This window comes from Penicillium canariense, assembly GCF_028826845.1.
Source record: "Penicillium canariense strain IBT 26290 chromosome Unknown utg000001l_segment0_segment0, whole genome shotgun sequence".
In the NCBI taxonomy this organism is placed as follows: Eukaryota; Fungi; Ascomycota; class Eurotiomycetes; order Eurotiales; family Aspergillaceae; genus Penicillium; species Penicillium canariense.
In genome coordinates, this window is record NW_026622728.1 from 2,644,766 (window position 1) to 2,667,747 (window position 22,982).

General features: G+C 49.2%; 7 protein-coding genes across 7 annotated transcripts; 4 read left to right on the top strand and 3 right to left on the bottom strand.

Moving 5' to 3' along the window:
- Nucleotides 1–5,017: 5,017 nt before the first annotated feature.
- Nucleotides 5,018–6,001, bottom strand: N7482_000921 (SMP-30/gluconolactonase/LRE family protein; the record flags this gene model as incomplete). Its single annotated transcript, XM_056683046.1, has 1 exon — nucleotides 5,018–6,001. One exon carries the CDS (start codon nucleotides 5,999–6,001, stop codon nucleotides 5,018–5,020), a length of 984 nt encoding a protein of 327 aa, XP_056546652.1.
- A 610-nt stretch (nucleotides 6,002–6,611) lies between these two features.
- N7482_000922 (Scytalone dehydratase) lies at nucleotides 6,612–7,243 on the top strand (the record flags this gene model as incomplete). The annotated part of the gene is made up of 3 exons (XM_056683047.1): nucleotides 6,612–6,689; nucleotides 6,773–6,814; nucleotides 6,875–7,243. Coding segments are annotated over 3 exons (489 nt in total), but the record flags the coding sequence as incomplete, so codon positions are not given.
- Nucleotides 7,244–7,910: 667 nt separating this feature from the next.
- Nucleotides 7,911–9,656, top strand: abr1 (multicopper oxidase abr1; the record flags this gene model as incomplete). The annotated part of the gene is made up of 3 exons (XM_056683048.1): nucleotides 7,911–8,243; nucleotides 8,302–9,360; nucleotides 9,429–9,656. The coding sequence occupies 3 exons, from the start codon at nucleotides 7,911–7,913 to the stop codon at nucleotides 9,654–9,656; spliced, it is 1,620 nt and encodes a 539-aa protein (XP_056546654.1).
- A 546-nt stretch (nucleotides 9,657–10,202) lies between these two features.
- On the bottom strand, nucleotides 10,203–10,406 carry N7482_000924 (uncharacterized protein; the record flags this gene model as incomplete). The annotated part of the gene is made up of 1 exon (XM_056683049.1): nucleotides 10,203–10,406. One exon carries the CDS (start codon nucleotides 10,404–10,406, stop codon nucleotides 10,203–10,205), a length of 204 nt encoding a protein of 67 aa, XP_056546655.1.
- A 1,423-nt stretch (nucleotides 10,407–11,829) lies between these two features.
- N7482_000925 (uncharacterized protein) lies at nucleotides 11,830–12,700 on the bottom strand (the record flags this gene model as incomplete). Its single annotated transcript, XM_056683050.1, has 2 exons — nucleotides 11,830–11,867; nucleotides 11,947–12,700. 2 exons carry the CDS (start codon nucleotides 12,698–12,700, stop codon nucleotides 11,830–11,832), a joined length of 792 nt encoding a protein of 263 aa, XP_056546656.1.
- Nucleotides 12,701–13,233: 533 nt separating this feature from the next.
- On the top strand, nucleotides 13,234–14,820 carry N7482_000926 (MFS transporter; the record flags this gene model as incomplete). The annotated part of the gene is made up of 3 exons (XM_056683051.1): nucleotides 13,234–13,272; nucleotides 13,334–14,395; nucleotides 14,476–14,820. 3 exons carry the CDS (start codon nucleotides 13,234–13,236, stop codon nucleotides 14,818–14,820), a joined length of 1,446 nt encoding a protein of 481 aa, XP_056546657.1.
- A 728-nt stretch (nucleotides 14,821–15,548) lies between these two features.
- Nucleotides 15,549–22,073, top strand: N7482_000927 (type I polyketide synthase; the record flags this gene model as incomplete). The annotated part of the gene is made up of 5 exons (XM_056683052.1): nucleotides 15,549–15,832; nucleotides 15,903–16,896; nucleotides 16,961–17,314; nucleotides 17,418–21,473; nucleotides 21,555–22,073. 5 exons carry the CDS (start codon nucleotides 15,549–15,551, stop codon nucleotides 22,071–22,073), a joined length of 6,207 nt encoding a protein of 2,068 aa, XP_056546658.1.
- Between the last annotated feature and the right edge of the window lie 909 nt (nucleotides 22,074–22,982).

Genomic DNA, 22,982 nt, shown 5'->3' on the forward strand with positions numbered 1-22,982 from the left:
CTTGAGAATGCCCATTTTCCAACTATCCAGATGACCCGCACTGGAACGGTGCTCTATCGTCCATATGAACGATACTTCATGATAGTGGATGACGAGGGCTTGAAAACTGGTCGTTTCACGGTGGTTCAGTTTAATAGTGATGGGACTATTAAGGATTCAGTTTTCCTACGCCCTTTTAATATGTACCGTTTCGCGAACAATCTCTATATCCATGGGAGAGAGGGGATTTCGTGGGTATACGAGAGAGTTCAGGCGGCAAAAGACATCAAAACCAGCCGTGAGTTTTATTTTACACTTCACCCTTTCTATTTTACTATATGTTTTAGTCTATATACTAACAGAACGGGGGAATAGAATGGATATGGATCTACCTATCGTGGATATCCTAATATCGGCGGCCGAACCAAACGTAGCCGAACCAAATAGCATCCCGTATGCACAAACGATATACTGCGACCGTGTACAGTTTGAACAGGACATCGAATGCTATGCGCCTGGATATCTGGCCCTTGAAGCTGCTGGGAAGGGTGGGGAGTACGACTTTAGCTGTCTCACTAAGCCCGATGAGATTCCATTCGACAGAAAGCCGGTGTACAGAGAATGATGGCGGCTCTCATGGCTGGTGCCGGACGTCGTCCTATGTAGAGGTATATGTCGACATATTCTATCATCTTTGAATCCGACCTCCACTTTAGCTTGATGTCCGTGGTCATTTATATATGATAACTAAGGGGAATTCAAACTCAGGAATGAGATTATTGTGTATTAACTTATATGGCCGTAATACTGTCGTTGCTGAATGCATAGAGGCTCAGGTTGACGATGCCGTATACAATTGGACTCACACCGTTTAGTCAATAATTGATAATATATCACCAATACTGATCTGCATGTTGGAGATCTGTTATGGACGGGGTATAGAGGAGTGTCGAGTAAGAATGATGGTAGAGCGTGGCTTTTGTGGGGAGGTGATGCAGCGGGATTAAATTGACAATGGTTGTCGTTCGCGGTCCTACCTGTCCAAGATTTCACGTATTTGGAAGGTAGATGGATATTTTCTGACCAAGTCAGAAGCTTCCTCCCACTGCACTAGCCCTGTGTTGGAGTAATCTCGTCCGTACGTATAGGATGTCAGAGCTTTTTGACACAATTCCGCATGTTCCGAGTTGCTCACTCCCATATAAGTGGCCTCAGGTGCAAATTGGGCGGGATCCATTATTATACTTATCAATCTTTTGTCAAAATACGCAAAAAGCTCAACAGAAGGTATAATGGGATGTGAAGTTACCACTAATTATTCTCCGACAATAGGTGGCAATGAGTTCCCGTCTTCCTTCCCCGATTATATCCCTTCCTGTGCCGGAGAAGGCAGGCACAGAAATAAAGTGCAACGCCGGATCTTGACCTACTGGATGGCCATGGCCGGGGTAAGTCTGATATCTTTCAGACCAGGATCCAGCCCTGCATGGTCTCTTAGAATGTGTGCGGCCACCCACTATCTGCTGTTCCCCAGGGCGGATTGTATCGCCTGTGCCACATTTAGGGTTTTATTATCCTCATTGTCACGCTTCTTTCGCTTCCCCTGACTCCCTTGCCTGGGTTGGTGTTGGTGGCCTTGGATTTCCTCTCTTACTTCTGGCCTTACCCATCCGGGGGGCGTACTTCTCCGCCGCACCAGATGCAGTGTATGAAGGAGACGCAGTGGTTGCCGGCCTGCTACTGGCGTCAATTTGCACCATTTCAACCGCTCCTCGGTACGGGCTCGCGCCTGCGCTGACATCAAACGCAAGCATTCACCGACTGGTCATTTCACTACCATCGACCAATCCTAAACTTTGGCCCTCCGCTATCAGCTCTACGGAATGATGTATTGCCTGGATATGTATCAGGGTGTTTAGGTGCCGAACTTCCACATATAGTGCTCTCATGTTTTCTGGAGAGCAACCGAGAAACCCTTACCCCTTAAGTCACGGGCTCCTGGAAATTGGAGGCCTTTTGGGGCAAGTTCAGCACCAAATTTGACCCCATTCTGGGGGGACATCATGGTCTCCGGCTGATTAATCCAAGGGCTTGCTCTGTACACGGCCAATATGGGGGCCTGCGCTACCCCGATCCAGGCTCTCTGTGCTTAGAGGTAACCCCTCAGCATATATACAAGCACGACACCCACACCGTCCCTAAAGCATCAGTCCGAGCCTCTGGCGCCAGACACGGTTGTCTTTTCCACCCGTAACGTTGGACGGCGAGCTCCCACCCCCCGCCCGACAATAGGAAATCAAATCCCTATACGCTGTTTCCTGCGAGCCGAACTGGATATACCCCCAATGAAACTTGCAGGAAATCATAGGTCAAGTTAGATAAGGACGTGGTGAATAAGCTTAGGTTGGTCATCAGTCAATATATTACCAGTAGCAGAGAAATCCACGTATTTCATGAAAATTTAATCTCTTCACAAGTCTGTTCCACTCAGCGTTTCGGCTGAACGTGGTCCCACATTCTGTGCGGCCCATGAGAGCGCCGTGCGGCCATCATTGTCTTTCGATTCCACATCAGCTTCCTTCGCAAGTAGCAGATGACAATCCTCCGTGTCCATTCCATATCAGTGGCGTCGAGCCATCTTCCTCGTCTCTTAGCTCTAGGCCAGCACCACACTCGAGCAGTAGTAGATTGACAAAGGCCGTATACCCGTTCCCTGCTGTTCATGACAGCGCTATCTGACCATAGCCCTTATCTTTTGACACAAGGTCGGCATCCTTGTCGAGTAGCAGCGCGACAATAGCCTGGTTCCCATCCTGTGTAGCCCATGAGAGCGCCATCCGGCCATAGTCATCGTTTAACTGGAGATCAGCGTCCTTATCGAGCAGAAGAGAGACAACACCCTCGTGCCTCTTCCCTGCAGCATGTAACAGCGCTGTTTGGCCATAATATTCCACACTTGAGATCAACACCCTCCTCGAGTAGTGGATTTACGAACATTAGGCATCTTCTTGAGCAGTAAGCAGGAGTGTAACAACGGCCTCGTCCCCATTCTTTGCAGCCAATAACAATGGCCTCAAGCCATGTTCTTCATATGGAAAACTGGATTACTCATGAACATAGTGTTAGAATCGCCACTATCGGTCATATTGGCCGTGCCTGATACAAATGAATTGCCTTACTTGTCTCAGGTTCCGGTCTACTTTGCTTCACCCACGACGCGCTCGAAATAAAGCCACTACGTTGTCTAAGAAGAGATTCACGAGCAACTAAAATATCTTAACCATCGAGATGAAAGGTCGTGATGATATCAGGAAGGTGCATGGAATAGACACGAGAGAACCCGTAATCCCACTGGATTACAGTCCTAAATTTACTGGTTGATTATTATTATTACGCTGTCGTGAGTCATTTCTGCATTTGTTCCCTCCTCTATCCTTGCATGTTTTACAACGCTAACTCTCGATGCATCGAGCTTACGCGGAACTAGTAAGAGCGAGCCTATTATGACCCCCACCCCCTTGCTTGAGCAGCAGTAACTCACCTAGCGGTGAAACTTTCTTCGAAGCACCCCTCATGCATACAGCCCTCTTTGTTTTCACAGCTGCGCCACGAGATTTGACAGGACAGCAGCTTGTATCCGGAGTCAACGACGAACAGAGCCCGGGCCACTATTACGATGTGACAACATGACAATGAGTTTCTGCCCTCAGATTAGAACCTCCCTTCAGGTAGATACCATGATCGATATTTTCCATCCTTGATGCCCCCTATCCAGTCATGATTATACCTCCAACTAACTCAATATGGAAGCTTCTTCTGTTCCTTGTCTTTCTCAAGATATAAAACTTGAACTGTGTGCCGGCTATGCCCCATCGCAGCGGCGACGTTGTCATGCTCGCACAAATGCATTAGGGCGCAGTAATCGTTATTAAGCTAGGGCACCAAGCTTCTTCGTGCCGGGCAATACATTGATACTTTACTGGTGGAGCTGCCTCCTAACGTACTGTGCAGACGATTCCATCAAAGTCAATCCTTTGATCTCGCTACGAGCTGGAAGAACCAAGTTGGCCATTTTCTACGATCTGAATCTCATAACAACTCCCCAGCAGTCAATGCAGAGCGTCGTCTGCTTCAGTGGTGCTGCAATTACCCGGTGAAACATACGATATTGCGTTCGATACACGACAAGGGAGGATTTCTACTGCCGAAGAAAGCATCGCGAACCTGCGAGGTTATTACCGGATTCAACTGAGGTTCCCGAATCTCAAATTAATACTTTTGCGCACGCTGCGAGGAATGATGATGCTGCAAACAATATCAAAGGAACAATCTGCCAAAACTACCAATATAGCACCAGGCAGACAAGACGCACCAGAATTCAACCTCCTTCAAGAAGAGAGGCGCCCAATCAATCTAGTGCGGGGAGAAGCAAGCTCAACAACACTCATTAATGCCGCTGAAACCAGATTGGATATTGTATCAACAAAACCATCATTGAATCTTCACTTGAGCAGTCCCACTCTGGAACGGGGTCAGTCTTAAAGTCATTACATCAGTCGTTCGTCCGTCTGGATGGCCTGTTGATGGAGATTGTAGAATTTGTTTGGAGTCTTTGTGAAGCAACAAGCGGGATTCCGTTCAAATACGAGGGCAGAGAATGGTGAAGAGGACGGCAATGGTAGGCGATGGTGAAGACGAATTTAGGCACGACCAGGGTGAAATCATGTAGTGCAAGGCTCTATGTGGAGTAAATTTCCATGTAAAATGTAAGCATCCGTGGCTTGCAAAATAATCTTTCCCTGGATGTCGACATGTCGGATGGAACGAAGACGTTAACTGGTTCTCGCTTCTGATAATTTGATTTGTTTCTGTAAATCATGCTCACATGAGGACCATACATTAATTATAAGTAATTCCACAAAATGGCAAGTATGATGAGGTCAATGAGAGTAATTCATAGCACGATCCCAACAGAAAGAAAATGGCGTTATTAGCAATAGGTACTCAAAGAGACAATTAACAAGCGATGTACAGAGCACTAGCACATAGTGACCATAACAACCTTCGCCGGTTCAGTGAATGTTCCGTTGACCGGTGCACTCAGAGCCCCGTTTGTTGTGACATATAGGACCTCCTGCCCCCAATAAAAGCCAAATTGTGCATCAGTCGATCCAGCAACAGCAGTTGAATTCAAGTTCCCCACGAAGACAGACGTCTCGCCACTAGGAGTGACTTTAAGGACTGTATTTCGCGGATGAGTTGTAATATATGCCGTTCCATCTGGTTTCAGTGCCAGCCCGTCCTGGAAGAAGCCACTAGCAACAACCTCAATGGGCCCTGCAGCGGAACCGTCGGTGTTTAGTGCTACACGACAGAATACTTGCTTTGTGCTGCTGGTATAATAAAGAGTGCGCCCTGACACCTTGATCCCATTGATTCCAATTGGAGGGAGCCCTTCCACGGGGAGCATGCTTGAGTCTGATAATGCAACCGAGTAAGCCCCAGTTCTGGGATCCAGGCGCCAAACTGCACCCTTTTTGGTGTCCGCGATAAGAAGAAGTGGCGGGCCACCTCCTTCATACAGAGTCATTCCGCTCAAAGATTGGCCCTCGGGGATTGCTTTGAGAACGCTCGCTCGAGGGGTGAGGAATCGTAAGTCGACAGTCCAAATGACAAAGCTGCCGGCAGTTGCCACCGTTGTGGCCAGGTCAACTATACCGGCGCCCACTGCGTAGATGCCAGGTGATAGCTCGGTGATTCCAACAGTGCTGGTGGCATTGGGAAATGTGTATAGCAAAGAGGCTTGTTTGGTCAAGGGGTTAATTGACCATAGCTCGGGAGTGTCCGTGCGAGTTATCAGGATGTCTCCATTTTCTCGAACAGCAATCCCTTCAATCCAAGATCCAATATTGGGGAACTGAAAAATGGTCGAGACTGTAGTAGATGTACAGAGTGCGCTTTGAGGTATAGTCAAAAGAAAGACCAAAAGCCCCCAGAGAGGGATAGAAGAGAAGCCTAGCATCTTGCACATGATCAAGCCTTAGAAGGAATTTAGTAAATCAAAGCAGAGCCTAGGGATACCGTCCATATTTAAGACATATTCATGAGCAAATAACTCACTAAGGCGTAATTAACTGACCGTGCACCTTCTATGTGCCAAGAAAAGACATATTACTTTCCTTGGAAATTTGGGCCTAGAACTTATCTCGCAACTAGGTTCCATTAGGTTCACCGAAGCGACGGCTGAGAAGCGACTCCCTCCAGCTTTGGACCAAAATAGCCTCTTCCTTGGATAACAAACGTAGTAAGATCGTATTGGTAATTTTTACCCCCTGTCCAATTTTGGTAATATGACCCGCCGTTTAATGGTCAAATTCAGATACTGTAGCTAGACAGGTGATGTATCTCACATCTTACTGGTACCATCCTTGTCCCTACATTATTTTTCGTGTCATTACGTATGGTTGCATGCTGATGCAGTTCAACACCATCACCTGCCCTGCTGCCTGATAAGAAAGATATCTATTTGAAGGGCTTGTTTTCTTGTTCTTTTCGAAGAACTTGCATGCTCATCTGAAATATTTGACTCCTCCTTGCCGCTTGCTTCAACATGGAAAACATTCAATTTCAAGGTAGAAGTCCTATCTCAAGCACCACCACTACAGATCACTTTAACATTTGACGTAGACTACCTTGCCGTCTCCCGTCTTGTCTTCGAGTGGGCTGATAGCTATGACAACAAGGCAAGTCACTCAGATAGTGCTGCATGACTACCGTACTCATCCAAGACAAGGACTGGGAGAGACTGCGCAAGATCCTCGCGCCGACCTTGATGGTATAGCGCACCCGCTCTTCTACACGTCATGCATCACTAGGGCTGACCATGAGCTGGCAGGTGGACTACAGCATCGTCGGTCACGAGTGCTTTCCAGATATGGACTCCGAGGCATTTATTTCATTGACAAGCGCTCCCGAATTCCTCGGAGATCCACTTGTTCGCACTCAGCATCTCATTGGTGCTGTAAAATACGAGTCGGTCTCTGATTCCGAGATTATCGCGACTCATCAAATTCGGGCAGCTCATCAGCGTTACAAAGACTCTGATTTAACCACGGTGGAATATAAAGGGCATGGCCATTCGATCGTTAAACATTGGTACAAGAAGTTCAATGGTGTCTGGAAGCTTGCTGGAGTGCGTCCTGAAATCTATTGGAACGAGTTTGACTTTGAGAAGATATTTCCTCTATTGTCTGCGGCGCATTGACCGATGTGCAAGCTCGGGAGTTGACCCACGCTAGTCAGTTGTGCGTCACGGTCCGGATTCGTGGTTTTGGTCTGAGGGCGGAAATTCTGATTTGGGTAAGGCGCGCGGGGCATGCACATCGTCGGAGACAGGGTTTAAAAGAGAATAGGACCTGTGTATGCTAGGTTTATTTTTTCCACCTCAAAATAGTTAGGCCCCAACATCAAGATAAAGACTAGACCTTCGTGTTCAGCTCTGGACGCCGCATGCATCATGCATGCAGGGGATGGCGATCTGTAATTGGTGAAGTCAGCCGCTCTTTATGCAGGTCTCACATTCTCATATCGGCATCATGTTCGTACGCAATTATGAAGCCTCACAATATCCTTCATCGACACACCTGTTTGTGCTGTCTCTTGCAGCAGTCAGCTGCGCTTTAGGATAAGGATTATGGATAGCTGAGGTCCGAGAAATGAGCATTGGTAATTTTCTGATAAGTCGCTTTCGCTTGGGAGCAAACAAAACCTACGCCTAGATTCGCTAACCCTGGAAGGATTCATGTCCTTTACTCTCAGCGCTGGTGTTTCTTCTCTCTTTCCTCGTCATTGTCCGCAGCATTCCCTGTTCTTCTCCGACCTCTTTGCTGCGCACGCAGCCGATTCAACAGTCCTCGAATTGGCAAAGCAAAATGCTTCTTCAATTGATATTGTGGACAACCCTTCTACTCGAGTCTATCTCTGCCAAAGATGTCTACTATGATTGGCATGTTACTTGGGTTACTGCTGCCCCTGATGGATACGAACGTTCGGTAATCGGGATCAACAACCAATGGCCCTGCCCCCAGATCGATGTCGATGTTGGAGACCGGCTCATCATAGATGTTCATAATGATCTGGGGAACCAGGACACAGGCATTCATTGGCATGGGCTCCATCAATATATGACAGGGTACATGGATGGAGCACCCGGTGTAACTCAGTGTCCCATACCCCCGGGCCGATCCATGCGTTATGTTGTTGACGTATGTTTCCAGTCGCTTTGCTTATACTTTATTTCCATGAGTGCTGACTAGCTTTCAGGTCAATCAAACCGGGACTTATTGGTATCACTCTCATCGCATGGGCCAGTATCCGGATGGGCTACGAGGAGCGCTCATTGTTCACGATCCCGATGCCCCCTTTGAATACGACGACGAATTCACTCTACTTCTCTCCGACTGGTATCATGAGGAGATGACACCACTGATACAGAGCTATCTATCCGAAAACGATCCAGCAACCGGCGGGCTGGAGCCTTTGCCTGACTCGGCATTAGTCAACGATGCCACCAACACAACATTCCCCGTCGAGCCTGGCAAAACATATTTAATTCATCTCATTGTTGTCGGAAACTGGCCAGGCTTCGCGTTCTTGTTTGATGACCATGAGATGACTGTTGTGGAGGTCGACGGAGTATATATTGACCCGTTTCCAGTCGGCAGTCGCAACCTCCGCCTCGCGACGGGTCAGCGCGCAAGCATCCTCCTTCGTACCAAGGACGATACCAGCAAGAACTATGCCTTTTGGACCATCATGGACATCAACATGATGTTCATATACGAGAACCGTACCATTCCCGAGGGCTACAATCCGAATGCGACCGCTTGGCTAGTTTACGACGAAACGAAGCCTCTCCCTCCGGCTCCCCCTCAGTATGAGTTTGATTTTGTTGATGATTTGGAGTTTGTGCCTTTCGACCACGAGCCGCTTCTTGAACCTGTTGACCATCAGATCATTATGGATTTCAATTCGGCGGCGGTAGAAGGCGGCCTGACGCGATTTGTGATCAACAACCATACTTATTATGAGCAGCAAACTCCGACCCTCTATAGCGCATTGATGATGGACTCTCACCACACGGAAAATAATGTGTCCGCATATGGAGCGGTCAATCCTTATGTGGTCAACTACGGTGATGTGGTCGAGATCGTGCTCAATGACTACCACAGTAACCTTCATCCATGGCATTTACACGGCCACCAGTTTCAATGTCTCCAACGAACAATTCCAAATGGAGGGTACTTTGACGGTTATTTCGCCAACATTTCAGCAACTCCCGTTAAGCGCGACACTTTGATGGTGCAAGGCCATGGGCATTTCGTGATACGCTTCCGAGCAACTAACCCAGATAAGTTCACCCCAGCCTATATTGCTTCGTGTCTGAATAGTTTGGGCTGATCGGCTTTGTACGAGTCTGGCTGTTTCATTGCCATATCGAGTGGCACGTCGTCAAGGGAATGATCACCACCATTATCGAAGCTCCCGACCGTCTCAAAGACATGGAAGTCCCAGAGGACCAGCTCCGGCTCTGCGGCAACTATCCATTCGCGTCGGAACTGAGCAAAAAACCTGGCAAGTCGAGATCGAAGACTGGTCAGATGGAGCCCAAACATTGAGTTTCCCCATTTTCACGACCTCGGCTGGGTGGGCCATTGGGCTGTCTTTGATAGTGCATAATCGGTACCTTTGCATGCTTAGGGTGGAGGGTGATAATTGTTGGCGATGATCGTTCAACGCTTTGGATAGTAATAGTTGAAAGTATAGGGTGATTTTTGGTGCTGGGATACATAATATCAATTCAGGTGTGCAGCTACATGCAGACCGGCCGAGACATTCTGGAAACGAACTAGATCATCCCTGTATCTGACCCAAAACGGTGAATCGCGGCGCTGGAAACACAGCAACGTGTCCTGGACGCCCCCCCTCCCCCCCAAGCACCGCAGCCGCAAAACCACATGCCAGCTGTGTAGTAGCAATCGGCAGATTATTTCTAGATCATTGTACCCATCACTGATAGCAACAGGACTGCCAAGGCGCCCAAGCTTCGTCTCGGCTTTGGTGAAGCCCCCGATGAGGTTTCTGTAGCTGCAGCTGTAGCTGTAGCGCTGGCCGTTGCACTGACCACCCGAACAGCATAATCTAACGACGTCACAGGCGTGCCATTAGATGTCATGACGACGGTGGAGGTGGCGGTGGTAGAGCAAGAGCAAGCCGACCAACTCGTCCAGGGTGGTGCCGTTTCCCAGTCCCCCGAAGTCCAGCCCGTCCACGTCGCGTTGGGACAATCGCCTGGCCAGCGAGGCTGCCCCCACCAGGAAGTCCAGGGTCCGGTCGTCCAAGGCCCTGTCGAGTTCAGCCCGCTCCATGCGGTACCGAAGGGACCGGCTCCACCTCTCCACATTGGGCTACCTAAAAGCGTCTTAGCAAGCTCACTAGGTGGTGGTCTTTCGCCTCGGACACCAATACCATACCAAGTAACGGTGAACTAGTGGAAATTGAAGACAAATGCCGAAGATGATGTCTCTTAGCGGCTTATCTGGCTCAGAAGTGGCGACCCTAGTGACGCTAGTCTTTTGCCCGTGGGAAGATAGAAGGCAAAGTTGTAGAGCTTTTGCACAAGAAGAAAAGGTGGAAATCCAGCCTTGATCTGTTTTTTTTTTTTCAATAGAATGGAAAGAAATCATGGTTGGTAGAGAGGATAACCACCTTCTTAAAACCCCAGTCACCATGAACCACAGAGGCCTTGGATGAATACTTCCTCCGTCCAAAAGGCTAGACGCGTCATCTACAACCCTCCATTCTACCTAGTCGTCATGCGTGCTTCGTTGGCGGCTTTACGGGATCGACCAAGACGTCAATGCCCTACACAAAACGAGGGAAGTCCCTGTCATTGTCGTTATCTTCCTCGTTTCCTTTGAAACACAAAAACGACGGACAGGGTAAGCCGAGACGGCCCGTACAAGCTAGCTGGTCCAAATCCCAACCTCAGAGCGCGTCTGTAAGCAGGACGGAAATGCATGGTAGCCAGCCTTGCATGGTCGCCAGCCTTGCATAGAGAGCTAGCATGTAGAGTGGGGGTAGAAAAGCACAGACACGAGTGCTTCGGGGATCACGCCAATCATGCGGTACAACGAACTGTTCGGCAAGGGGCAGCCACCGGGAGGGGAATATGATGCATGGGATCGGAAAGTCCATCCATCCAATAAGACGACCAGACCGGTGTCAACCTCGTATTTGACTCCCCACCCGACTGCCGTTGACTTTCGAGTGGACGCCAAATGCCAGACCCAGCCGGTGGGAGATGTGGGGGATCGGGGTCAACTAGTGGCGTTTGGCTAGACTGTTGATCGAGACGGGATCACCAAATCTGAAAGCGCCACGCAGATGGCGCTCGCTGCAGCGGCCGTGCTCACCCCTCGATCAAGATTCTGGGTTTCTGGCTCGCGTTATCTTGACCCTGCAGGAGCATTTGAATTCCACTGCTGTCATCCCGAGCCAAGCCTCAAGCCAAGAAATTAAATACAGTACACTCAGGGGAGGCGGCGCGGGGGGCGTAAGCTTAGACGCAATGCGCCCGCTCTGTACGGCTCTAGACTTTACGGTATGCACGCTGAAATATACACATCAAGTATGCCCCAAGGGTTTCTGCGTAATATTCTAGCACGCCAGATCGACGCATAGCTAAGTCACATGGGACGAACAGACAGCTCAGATGCATTCACAGATCCCTGCTCAAGTTCCTTGGACCCCCGAGGCAACCTTGTCGCGACCTTGCATCCGCCTATGCGATCAAATATTGGCACCACCATTCACGGGAAGTATCTGGCCTGAGAAAAAAACAAACAAAATTAGGAGTCAGCTGTGTTATAATCCCCTATGCATCTCTACCGGAGAGAGTTTGCTTACCGTTGATCCATTCGCTTTCGGGGCTAGCCAGGAAGGCCACGATCCGACCGACATCCCTGGGAACACCGCATCGCTTTAACGGACTTCCACTGGCCAGCGCTGCCTCAATTTCCTCGAGAGAGGAACTGCGGTCACACCCAGGAGCGTAGCGCCAGGCATTTGCATCCCACATGTCAGTCTTCACTCCAGCGGGTGCGATCGCGTTGACGGTGCAGCTCTTTTTTCCAAAGTCTGCTGCAAAGCAACGTGTAAATCCCTCCACGGCGGACTTGCTTCCAGCATACAAAGCATGTCCAGCCACTCCGACGCCTGCAGCAATCGACGACATCAAGACAACGCGTCCACCGGGCTGGAGATGCTGTAGAGCATTCTTGGCAACGAAGAATTGAGCACGGGTATTGAGGTTGAAAATTTCCTCGAAGTCGGCCTGGGTAGTGTCCGCCAGGGGAAGGAATTTCTCTTGGCCTGCGTTGGATACCACAATATCAAGGCGACCGAAATGAGCAATGACCTCAGCAAAAAGTTTATTGATATCATCGAGGTTATTCAAGTCTGCTTGAAATGAGGCGGCTCGAGCGTTGGTTGCCTCAATCTCCTGAACGAGTTCAATGGCCTGGGCTGAGCTACGCGAATAGTTGATGGCTACCGCAGCTCCCCTTTCGGCCAGTTCAAGAGCAATGCCTTTGCCGATGCCTCGTGCCGCACCTGTAATAAGGGCAACTTTTCCTGACAGGGGCTGATGTGTTCCGGTCATCGTGATATTGAAATTGGGGAGAAAATTCGAGCACAAATAATTGCGGTTTCCAGCTTGATGATCTCTAACCGAAATATATGTGTATCGGGGGAGTCTCCCTCAGGCTATATATAGACTGAATATTGACTACTATCACCTGGAGATGGGCTTAAGTCGCTGTGTCTAAAATTGGATGATCCTATGATAAGAGAGTTTCCAATGCATCTAGTATTTGTCGTTTACAGGAAAATGTGCGACCTCATGCGGGATTTCCTCCCTTCAGGCGATCCGGTGGCCATGACCACACTATCGCAGCCTTGTTAAAAATTTCTTTCCTCTCGGTTACTATTTCCTTTTCGCCACTATCATCAGACAAGGGGTAGTCTTGGACGTACTTCCAAGTTCCTGCAAACATATATATTTCCACCAAACCTTAGCTAATCTAATGTAATATTCCATTATCAAGTTCTGCCTCTACACCGGTTTCTCATCGAGCACGCTCCCTCGCTCAGTTTCAATACCCCTTATTCTGGTTTCCATTGAATCCATCGATAATGGCTGCCTTGGACGCACCCAACAATCCCCCCCACCCGGTCCAACTTGGCTACTGGGGCCACTGTTGCTCTCCTCTGTCTGTCTCACCTACTGACTCAGGCTGCCCTGGGTCAGGCAATTGCACCACTCCTTATTATTAGTCATGACCTCAAAGCTGCCAGTGTGGCCGCATCGAGCTGGTACGTGGCAGCATACAGCCTGACAGTGGGAACATTTATTTTGATTGCTGGGAGGTTTGGAGATGCCTATGGCCACCGACTGATGATCCTCATTGGCTATGTTTGGTTCGGGTTATGGTCGCTAGCATGTGGCTTTGGTGTTTACTCCGGAAATGTGCTTTTCATTATCTTCCGCGCTTTCCAAGGAATTGGGCCCGCTATGCTCCTCCCAAATTCCCTCGCTGTCCTTGCGCATATGTTTCCACCGGGGCTGAAGAGGAACATCTCTTTCAGTCTATTTGCAGCTGCCGCCCCCAACGGGTACCTTCTGGGCTGTCTCTTTTCCAGCATCTTTGCCCAGCTTGTCTGGTGGCCTTGGGCCTATTGGGTTCTCGGGGCCGTCTGCTTTGCTGCTGCTTTGCTGGCCCTGATTGTCATCCCACCCCAGGCGTCGGATATGCAACCTAGACCCGGCCTAGAGCAGATGGACCTTTTTGGTGCTTTCTGCGGGGTCATAGGGTTGATTCTCGTGAATTTCGCATGGAATCAAGGTGCAGTTGTGGGCTGGTCCACGCCATACACATATGCACTCCTTATCGTGGGGCTTGCGTTCCTGCTCCTCTTTGCCTGGCTGGAAACACGGAGCTCTCATCCAGTCTTGCCTACACAGACTCTTAATTTAGACACCATCTTCGTGCTGACATGCATCTCATGTGGCTGGGCTAGCTTTGGGATCTGGCTGTTCTATGCATGGCAGGTATCTGAACGAATCCTCGGATATACTCCGCTCAGTGTCGTCGCACAGTTTACCCCCGTGGGCATCTCAGGTATCCTTGCGGCTTTTTCGGTTGCCTACCTGATTGGACGACTCAAGCCATACTACATCATGCCCATGTCGATGCTTTCGTTCTTGTTAGGCTCCGTCTTGTTCGCCACGGCGCCGGTGCAGCAAGTCTACTGGGCCCAGGCCTTTGTATCGATCATCATCATGCCATGGGGAATGGTCAGTGGAGAACATTATCGCAGCCCAAGCCCATCTATTGAAGCTAAAAAAAACTAATGTCTCACTTTCTGGGTTTTTAGGATCTGTCCTATCCGTCCGGCACAATCCTGCTGAGTGCTGCAACGCCACATCAGAATCAAGGCATTGCCGCTTCTTTGATGAATACAGTTGTCAACTATTCTATATCCATAGGCTTGGGAATTGCTGGAACTGTTGAGTCCAATCTGAGCTCCTCAGGTCATAGCGTTCTTGAAAGTATTCGCGGGGCACAATATCTGGGCATCGGTCTTGCTGGAATGGGGCTGTGTATCTCCATCGTCTATCTTGTTTTGAGCATAAGCCGCTCAAAGGCAAAGGCCCATGGGACGGGAAGTGACAGGGATTGCACCCCGAAGCCTAGCTCCTCGGAAATGACGGAAGCTTAGAAGCATATCTAAAGAGGAAAGAGTGGACCAGACATCCCGGTGCGCCAGTCACGTAGCTAGCTTCATAGCTCGGCTGCTGATGCCAATCTATCTTTTTAAACCATCCGTAAATGGCAATCCGTGCTTCAACTTTGCATTATGATAACATCATTTCGGAGGTTTTCAGCATTTTCCTGGAAGGGTTCATCTGACATGTGTATCTAGGGATCGAGCTCGTTCTTGCAGATATCCTATAACTGGCTATCCTTGTATATTGCTTTCAGCTTTCAAGTCATGACAAATACCGTATGGCAGACCGCCATAATATTGATAGGCATTGGCACGGGATTGGTAATGGATATACAGGACTGCATTGTTTTACATAAATCTCTTTTCGTTGAATCACATCCCTGCTGTATGTATACACGTATTTTTCAACTGCAAAGACACGCCGACCCGCATACTCAGATAACACACCAAAATTGTGGGCAGCATCATGCCGTAAACGATACGTGTCGTCATGTTTCACATGAGCTTTCGGTGAATACGAGATTGGTCGGAGATCGATCCCATGCTGTTCGATATATAAATACACTCAGCTGATCAAGAAGAAGATAAGGTCCCGCTAGTCTGTACGCAAGGCATGAGCAGTAATACTGAAGTGTTGAAGGTTCAAGTAAAGTATTTGAAGCAGTTCAGGCCTTCAAGTCTTTCCCAGCTTCAACACTGCTCGTCCTGCCAAGCTCGCCATGGACGTTCTAGTCTTTGGTGACTCCACCCATGGGGAGATCGCTGCCTATGTGCACGATCTTGTCTTTGTTCGAACCAAGTCACCCTTGGTCTCATGCTTTTTAGACTCTGTGAGCTGTATGCTCAGAAGCACCATTTCGGGACTTCCAGCCCTCCAGCGCGAGACTCTTCCGGCATTTTCCAACTTGACCGAGTTTATTGATCACTATATTGCGAAAGGACAAAGAAATCCAGTCGTAGAGGCTACGTTCCTCTGTGTGGCGCAATTAGCGGACTACTTGTCGTAAGGCCATCTATTTTTGGCTGTCGAGTTCCGCATATGAAACGATTCAACTGACAAATGCACATTATAGCTTTCTTGAGACCGAGGCAGAAAGACCACAACACAACACAAAGATCATTGCCGTCTCTTGTGGGCTCATCGCTGCGGCTACAGCATCAATTCTCCCACACGGAGTCAGTGGCGTGGAGATTGCTGTACAAGCTGTTCAGATCACACTACGACTAGCGTTGCACGTTGACGCGTTAGCAAATCGATTAGACCCCATCGATCAGGGAGCAATTGCAAGTTCTTGGGGCCTTCAATTTAACGAGTTGGACGCCAGCGAAGCAAAGTCAATGATTGAGAACTTTATTGAAGAGCAGATGGTAAGGACATTACCGAGAAATGACAGAAAGACATGGCTAATCTTTAAACAGGGACTGCCAGAGCTTAATAAACCCTACATCAGCTCCATTTGGCCCTCTGCCACGACGATTTCTGGTTCTCCTGATATTCTACGCCAGCTGGAAGGATGGGTTTCAAGCAAAGGGCTCTCTACATCTCCAACTCGCATCTCCGGGCCATACCACGCTCCTCACTTATACAACGAATCTGTTGTTGGTGAAATAATCAACCCGGACACCATACATGGAAACGATTCTTCGATATTTACGTCTCAGAAATCTTTGCTTTCATTGCACGATGGAACTCCCTACGATGCAAAGTCCTTGGCAGACTTGTATGAGCAGGCTGTCAGAGAGATACTCGGATGTTGCCAGGATTTCTCTTCCTTGAGAAGCACACTGCACGGTGAGCTGGAGGGATCTCAGCAAGAGCACAGTATCCTCGCCCTAGGACCAATCGATGAGGCAAATCCTCTGCTCGTCGAGCTCCAGGCTCAGCATCTGGGAGGGGTACAACCGCTCTTGAATTGGAAAAGGAGTCTAGGATCTCGCCCTCCTTCATTCTCATCGACCAAAAAAGGTGGAATTGCAATCGTGGGCATGTCTGGGAGATTTCCGGGGGCACAAGACCTGGACGAGTTCTGGAGAGTTCTCCACGACGGGATGGATATGCACCGAGAAGTAAGTCACCACTATTCGTACGCTTTGCAGTTCACCCCCAAAGGCTGACTACTCATTGTTGCAGGTTCCATCCGATCGATTTGACGCACAAACCTACTATGATCCATCCGGGAAGGGTAGAAACAAAAGCCATACCCCTTTTGGTTGCTTTGTCGACAATGCCGGCCTTTTTGATCCCCGTTTCTTCAATATGTCGCCGCGTGAGGCCACCCAGACGGATCCAATGCAACGTCTGGCTTTAATGACGGCATACGAGGCTCTTGAAATGGCTGGATACGTTCCTAATCGAACACCCGCCACTCAGCTGGACCGTATCGGAACCTTTTATGGACAGACAAGTGACGATTGGCGCGAGATCAACGAGGCTCAGGATATTGACACCTATTTCATCACTGGAGGTGTAAGAGCATTCGGACCGGTACGACTCCTCCCTCACTTATTCACACATTCTTCTTCCTAGAGCGCATAACAACGGATACTGATTTATGGCGACCGTTTTGGTCTATTCGATAATTGGATAGGGTCGCATCAATTACCATTTCGGATTCAGTGGACCTAGCTTCAGTGTTGACACAGCATGCTCTTCAAGCACGGCGGCCATCCATGCAGCATGTAACGCCCTCTGGCTGCATGATTGCGATACTGCCATCGCCGGCGGCATGAACATCATGACCAACCCCGACATTTTTTCGGGTCTCAGCAAGGGCCAATTCCTATCCAAGGTCGGCCCCTGTCAGACTTTTGACAATGATGCCGATGGATATTGTCGTGGAGATGCGGTGGGATCGTTAATCTTGAAGCGGGTCGCAGATGCAGAGGCTGATCATGACAATATTCTCGGAGTGATCCTGTCTACCGCAACCAACCATTCAGCGGATGCGATCTCCATTACCCATCCACACGCGGGTACTCAGGAAATTCTCTACCGGAGAGTGCTATCCCAGGCTGGTATAGAGCCTAAGGATATCTCCTATGTGGAAATGCATGGCACCGGCACTCAAGCAGGAGATGACACAGAGATGCGATCTGTCTCCAACATCTTCTCTCCCGCAGCCCGTCCCCGGACGAGCGACCAGAAGATGTATGTGGGCTCCGTCAAGGCCAACATCGGCCATGGTGAGGCCTCCTCGGGTGTCACTGCAGTCATCAAAGCTCTGTTGATGATGCGAAACAACCTTATCCCGCCACATATCGGCATCAAACGTGAGATCAACCGAGGCTTCCCAGACCTGGCCGCACGGAATATGTACATCGCTCGGGGGCCAGTTCCTTTGCCTCGCCTTCCCTCTCAAACTCGCAAAATCTTTGTGAACAACTTCAGTGCAGCCGGCGGAAATACTGCCATTGTAATGGCAGACGGCGTCCCCAGACAGCTGAAGGGGTCAGATCCTCGACCAGTTCATGTCGTGGCAGTTTCCGCGCGATCGCTATCGTCGCTGAAAGCAAATATGAAGCGGTTGACTGAATATCTCACCTACAATCCAAACATATCACTGCCTAGCCTGTCATACACTACGACAGCTCGCCGTATCCAGCACAGTTATCGGTTTTCTTCTGCCGTCTCAGACATTTCCACTGCGAAAGCTGATTTGATGCGCGCCGCCGAAGCTGAAATTGTGCCGGTGCCCACAGCACCCCGAATTGTATTCACCTTCACCGGCCAAGGCGCCATGTATCCAGGTCTGGGGGCAGATTTGTTCAAAACTTGCATGTTGTACAAAAGGAGTGTTCAGGAGTTTGACTTCATTGCAACCTCCTTCGGCTTCCCAAGCATTCGAGCTCTGGTTGATGGAACTGACGACCGGGAATTGACAAGCATTCCTCCAACAGTTCTTCAGCTTGCGCAAGTTTCGATCCAAATGGCATTGACCCGTGTGTGGAAATCGCTCGGTATCCTGCCCGATGTGGTTATCGGACATAGCCTGGGGGAATACGTGGCCCTGTTTGCTTCTGGGGTCCTCTCTGCCAGTGATACGATTTATCTAGTGGGGTCTCGGGCCCAGCTATTGGAAACTCACTGCCTCGCAGGAAGCCATGCCATGCTGGCTGTTCAAGGGAAGATTTCCACCTGGCAAGACTCATCCTCATCAAATCAGTTTGAGACGGCATGTGTCAACAGTCCGACCGAGATGGTGCTGAGTGGGCTTTCCGCTGAAATTGAGACTGTGCAGTCCCTCATTCAAGAACAGAATGGGCGTGTCACTCGGTTGAAAGTGCCATATGCATTCCACAGCTCCCAGGTGGATCCAATCCTGGCTCCTTTCGCGCAAGTTTGCTCAAAGATCACATTCAGAACGCCAAAATGTGAAATTCTGTCCCCATTACTCAAGCGCAGTTTGACTCAAGGTGATATCGACTCGAACTATCTATGTCGTCATGCCCGCGAAACAGTCAACTTCCATGGGGCGCTTCAGACAGCAATATCCAGCAAGATCATTGATGAAAAGTCAGTCTTTGTGGAGATTGGGCCGCATCCCATCTGCAATGGCTTTGTAAAAGCCATGCTTGGTCCTAAGGTCGCCTCGTGTTCGTCACTTCAACGAAAGACCAAAGCTTGGGAGAGTCTGGCTCATGCGACCAGCTTGCTGAACAATAAAGGGGCACACATCAATTGGGCCGAGTATCATCGTGACTTTGAAGACTCGCAGGAGCTTCTGGAGCTTCCCTCTTACAGCTGGTCTTTGTCAAATTATTGGATCGATTACACAAACGACTGGTGTTTGACTAAGGGGGCGGGCGACAACGCTCCAGTGACATCAAACGGTCCACCGCCACTGTCAACAACCTCAGTCCAGCGCCTAGTCAAAGAGCAGTTCTCAGACTCTGGCAACACCCTCGTGGCCGAAACCGACATCTCCCGTCCCGACCTGAGCCTAGTCTTGTCTGGGCACTTGGTGAACACCATAGCTCTCTGCCCTTCATCACTCTATGGAGACATCGGTTTCTCAATTGGCGAATATATGTACCAGAAGATGTACCCCGGTTCTCTGGTCGATCACACCCCTTGCATCAATGTTCGCAACATGGCTGTTCCGAAGACTCTCATTAGCCGGAATACCACCGAGCACACGATCAAGGTTGTTGCAGAGGCCGACAAGGCCAAGCAAAGCATCGGGTTTACCATCTCCTCTCAAGAGGGAGATCATGCTACATTTGCCGTTGAGTTTGGAGAAGGATCAGACTGGATCGAAGAATGGAAACGAACCGGCTATCTGGTCCAAGCTCGCATCAAAGCACTCCGGGGCCCGGAGGAAGAGGATGAAGTTCATGTTCTCCGACAGGACATGGCATACAAGCTCTTTTCAACCTTCGTTGACTACAGCAAGACGTTCCAAGGAATGAAAAAGGTGTTCTTGAAACCCGGAACTTGGGAAGCCACTGCCGATGTTGTGCTGGAGACGCCAAGCACCGACCAGACTTTTGGTGTTCCGCCATATTGGATCGACAGCATTGGACATTTGTCTGGCTTTGTTCTCAATGTTCAGACCAATGAGGATGCGAAGAAGAACGTTTATGTCTCTCATGGCTGGGAATCGCTTCGTCTAGCACGCCCTCTGGTTGCCGGCAGAACTTACCAAACATACGTCCGGATGGTAGAAAATACAGGCACTAACTATGTCTCCGGTGATGTCTATTGCCTCGAAGACTCCACAGTGATTGCTTTGTTTGGAGGAGTTACATTCATGCGTATTCCAAGAGCCGTCCTTGATCAAGTCCTACCTCGGCCCAAAGCCGTTTCATCTCGTCCAGCTATTGATCAAGGGAACCGGGCAGTTCCCGAGCACAACAGCAGTGCTGTTCCCCTCAATGACTCAAGTTTGCAAGGAGCTGCCGCCAACTTCTCAAAGTCTACACACCTGCGGCCAAGTCTGTCCATTGTCTCTCAGGTTCTGACAATCGTGGCCGAGGAATGTGGGGTCGACCAGAGCGAACTGGCCGATGCGAACAGCTTTGCTGATCTCGGAGTTGATTCCTTGATGCAGCTTGCGATCAGCTCTCGCATACGGGAAGAGCTTGAGCTTGAAGTCTCTTCGTCCTTATTCATAGATCAACCAACTGTTGGAGCTCTCAAAGAGTTTCTACGGAATCTCGAGCCGAAGGACTCATCTGAGGATGATGACAACTCACGATCTTCAGCTTCGGAATCGGATGTGAATGATAACTCTTCAAGTGCGACCAGTGACTTTGCCGGTACCCCTTTGTCTTCCGATGATGTCCAAATCCCAGATCGCGCTTGGCAGGAGGACAAGAAGATGCACCCAGAGGATGTCGCGTCAAAACTCACTGTCCTGCCATTGACACTTCCACCCCTGCTGCCTGATAGAAAATCCACTTCCTTTCTACTGCAGGGCAATCCAAAGACTGCGACGACAAAGCTGTTTCTCTTCCCAGATGGTGGGGGCTCCGCAGCTTCATATGCCCGTATCCCAGATTTGTCATCCGACATCGTTGTCTACGGTCTCAATTCACCTTTCATGACTACCCCAGAAGAGTTCGACTGCGGCGTTCCCGGCATGGCACGGTATTATATTGCAGAAATGCAAAGACGCCAACCTCACGGTCCTTACAATGTCGGGGTAAATATCCGATCTCTTTCTGTCCATCCCTTCGCTGAATACTTTCTCCTCTTAAAAGCACAAGGACTGATTTTTTTTTAGGGCTGGTCGGCTGGTGGCGTGATTGCTTATGAGGGCGCCCAGCAACTCATTAGGGCAGGAGAATCAGTTGATCGATTGATCCTGATAGACTCCCCTTGCCCCTTGACCATTGAACCTCTCCCTCTATCTCTTCACAGATGGTTCAATACACTCGGTCTTCTTGGTGATGGTGATGAGACAAAGATTCCCGTGTGGCTCTTGCCCCATTTCCAGGCGTCGATCAATGCGCTTTCAACCTACAACGCTCGTTCCATTGATCCTTTCAAGGCCCCCTGCACCTTTGTTATCTGGTGTGAAGATGGAGTCTGTAAGAACCCAACAGACCCTCGGCCAGACCCCTATCCCTATGGACATGCCCAATTCCTGCTGGAAAACAAGGAAGATTTGGGTCCTCAACTATGGGAAGCAATGGTTGGGATGGCGAACATCAGGCTCTCGCACATCCCTGGTAATCACTTCACTATGATGAGAGCGCCATTTGTAAGTCTATTACGGGATTCTGTGGTGGAGCAAGGCTAATGATGCTTTTTAGGTTGATGCTCTTGGTGAAAAGATAAGACAAGCATTCCTATAATTAATAGTGTTGAAGGGTGCTTGGTTTACTTTCAGGGACCTGCCGTTGGTCGCACAGCTGGTAATACTGATATATTTTTTGGTTGGCATTCTTTTCATTCTTAATTTGGTAGCCTTGACAGCTTAGATTTGAATCAATAGTTATGAAGGAGATAATTCTGGAGACACTTGTGATATATCATCCACTTAATTTAATTTCGGTAGAAGGGGGGTAATGGCAGATCAAATGATAGCGGAGAATAGCAATCTTCCTTAGAAATAGCTCAACTTGTCTTCCCTGGAGCTCTCTAGGCTGCAGCCACATGATATAATACAAACAGTGGTACCCAAACTGATGCTGCCTCCTGGGCGGCTCGATGGCATCTCACTAGATGATGCTTACAGCAGTTACCTAGGAGGAATTGCTATCGAATTATGTAGGCAGAGCATTGTGCTGGTTATAATCTGATATTTTGGCAGCATTTGTCTGCTGCTCGGGACGATACTTTGGGTGAGGAAAAGCCTCTATTGATAAGTAGATCCATTCTATCATCAACTCGCTATCATAGTTTCTCTTCACTATCAAGATCGTATTAGTTGATACGAAAGGGGGACAGGTGGCACCCCCATACTCGGGATTTCTTATGAATGGAATTCGGAATGACCAACAAAACCTTAATACCATGAAGGAGCCATAATTGGTCGTCGTCAAATCTCTCTTCCTAGTCATATCAACACATCATTAGGAGAAAGAGCTGCCTCGCAACTATATTTTCTTCGCACACTCTGAGGCTGCCCAATTTAAGAGTGCCACAACTTTCTACGTTAATTAAGGATTCAATTCCACAAATACTTATGGAGGCAAGTAGGTGCCAT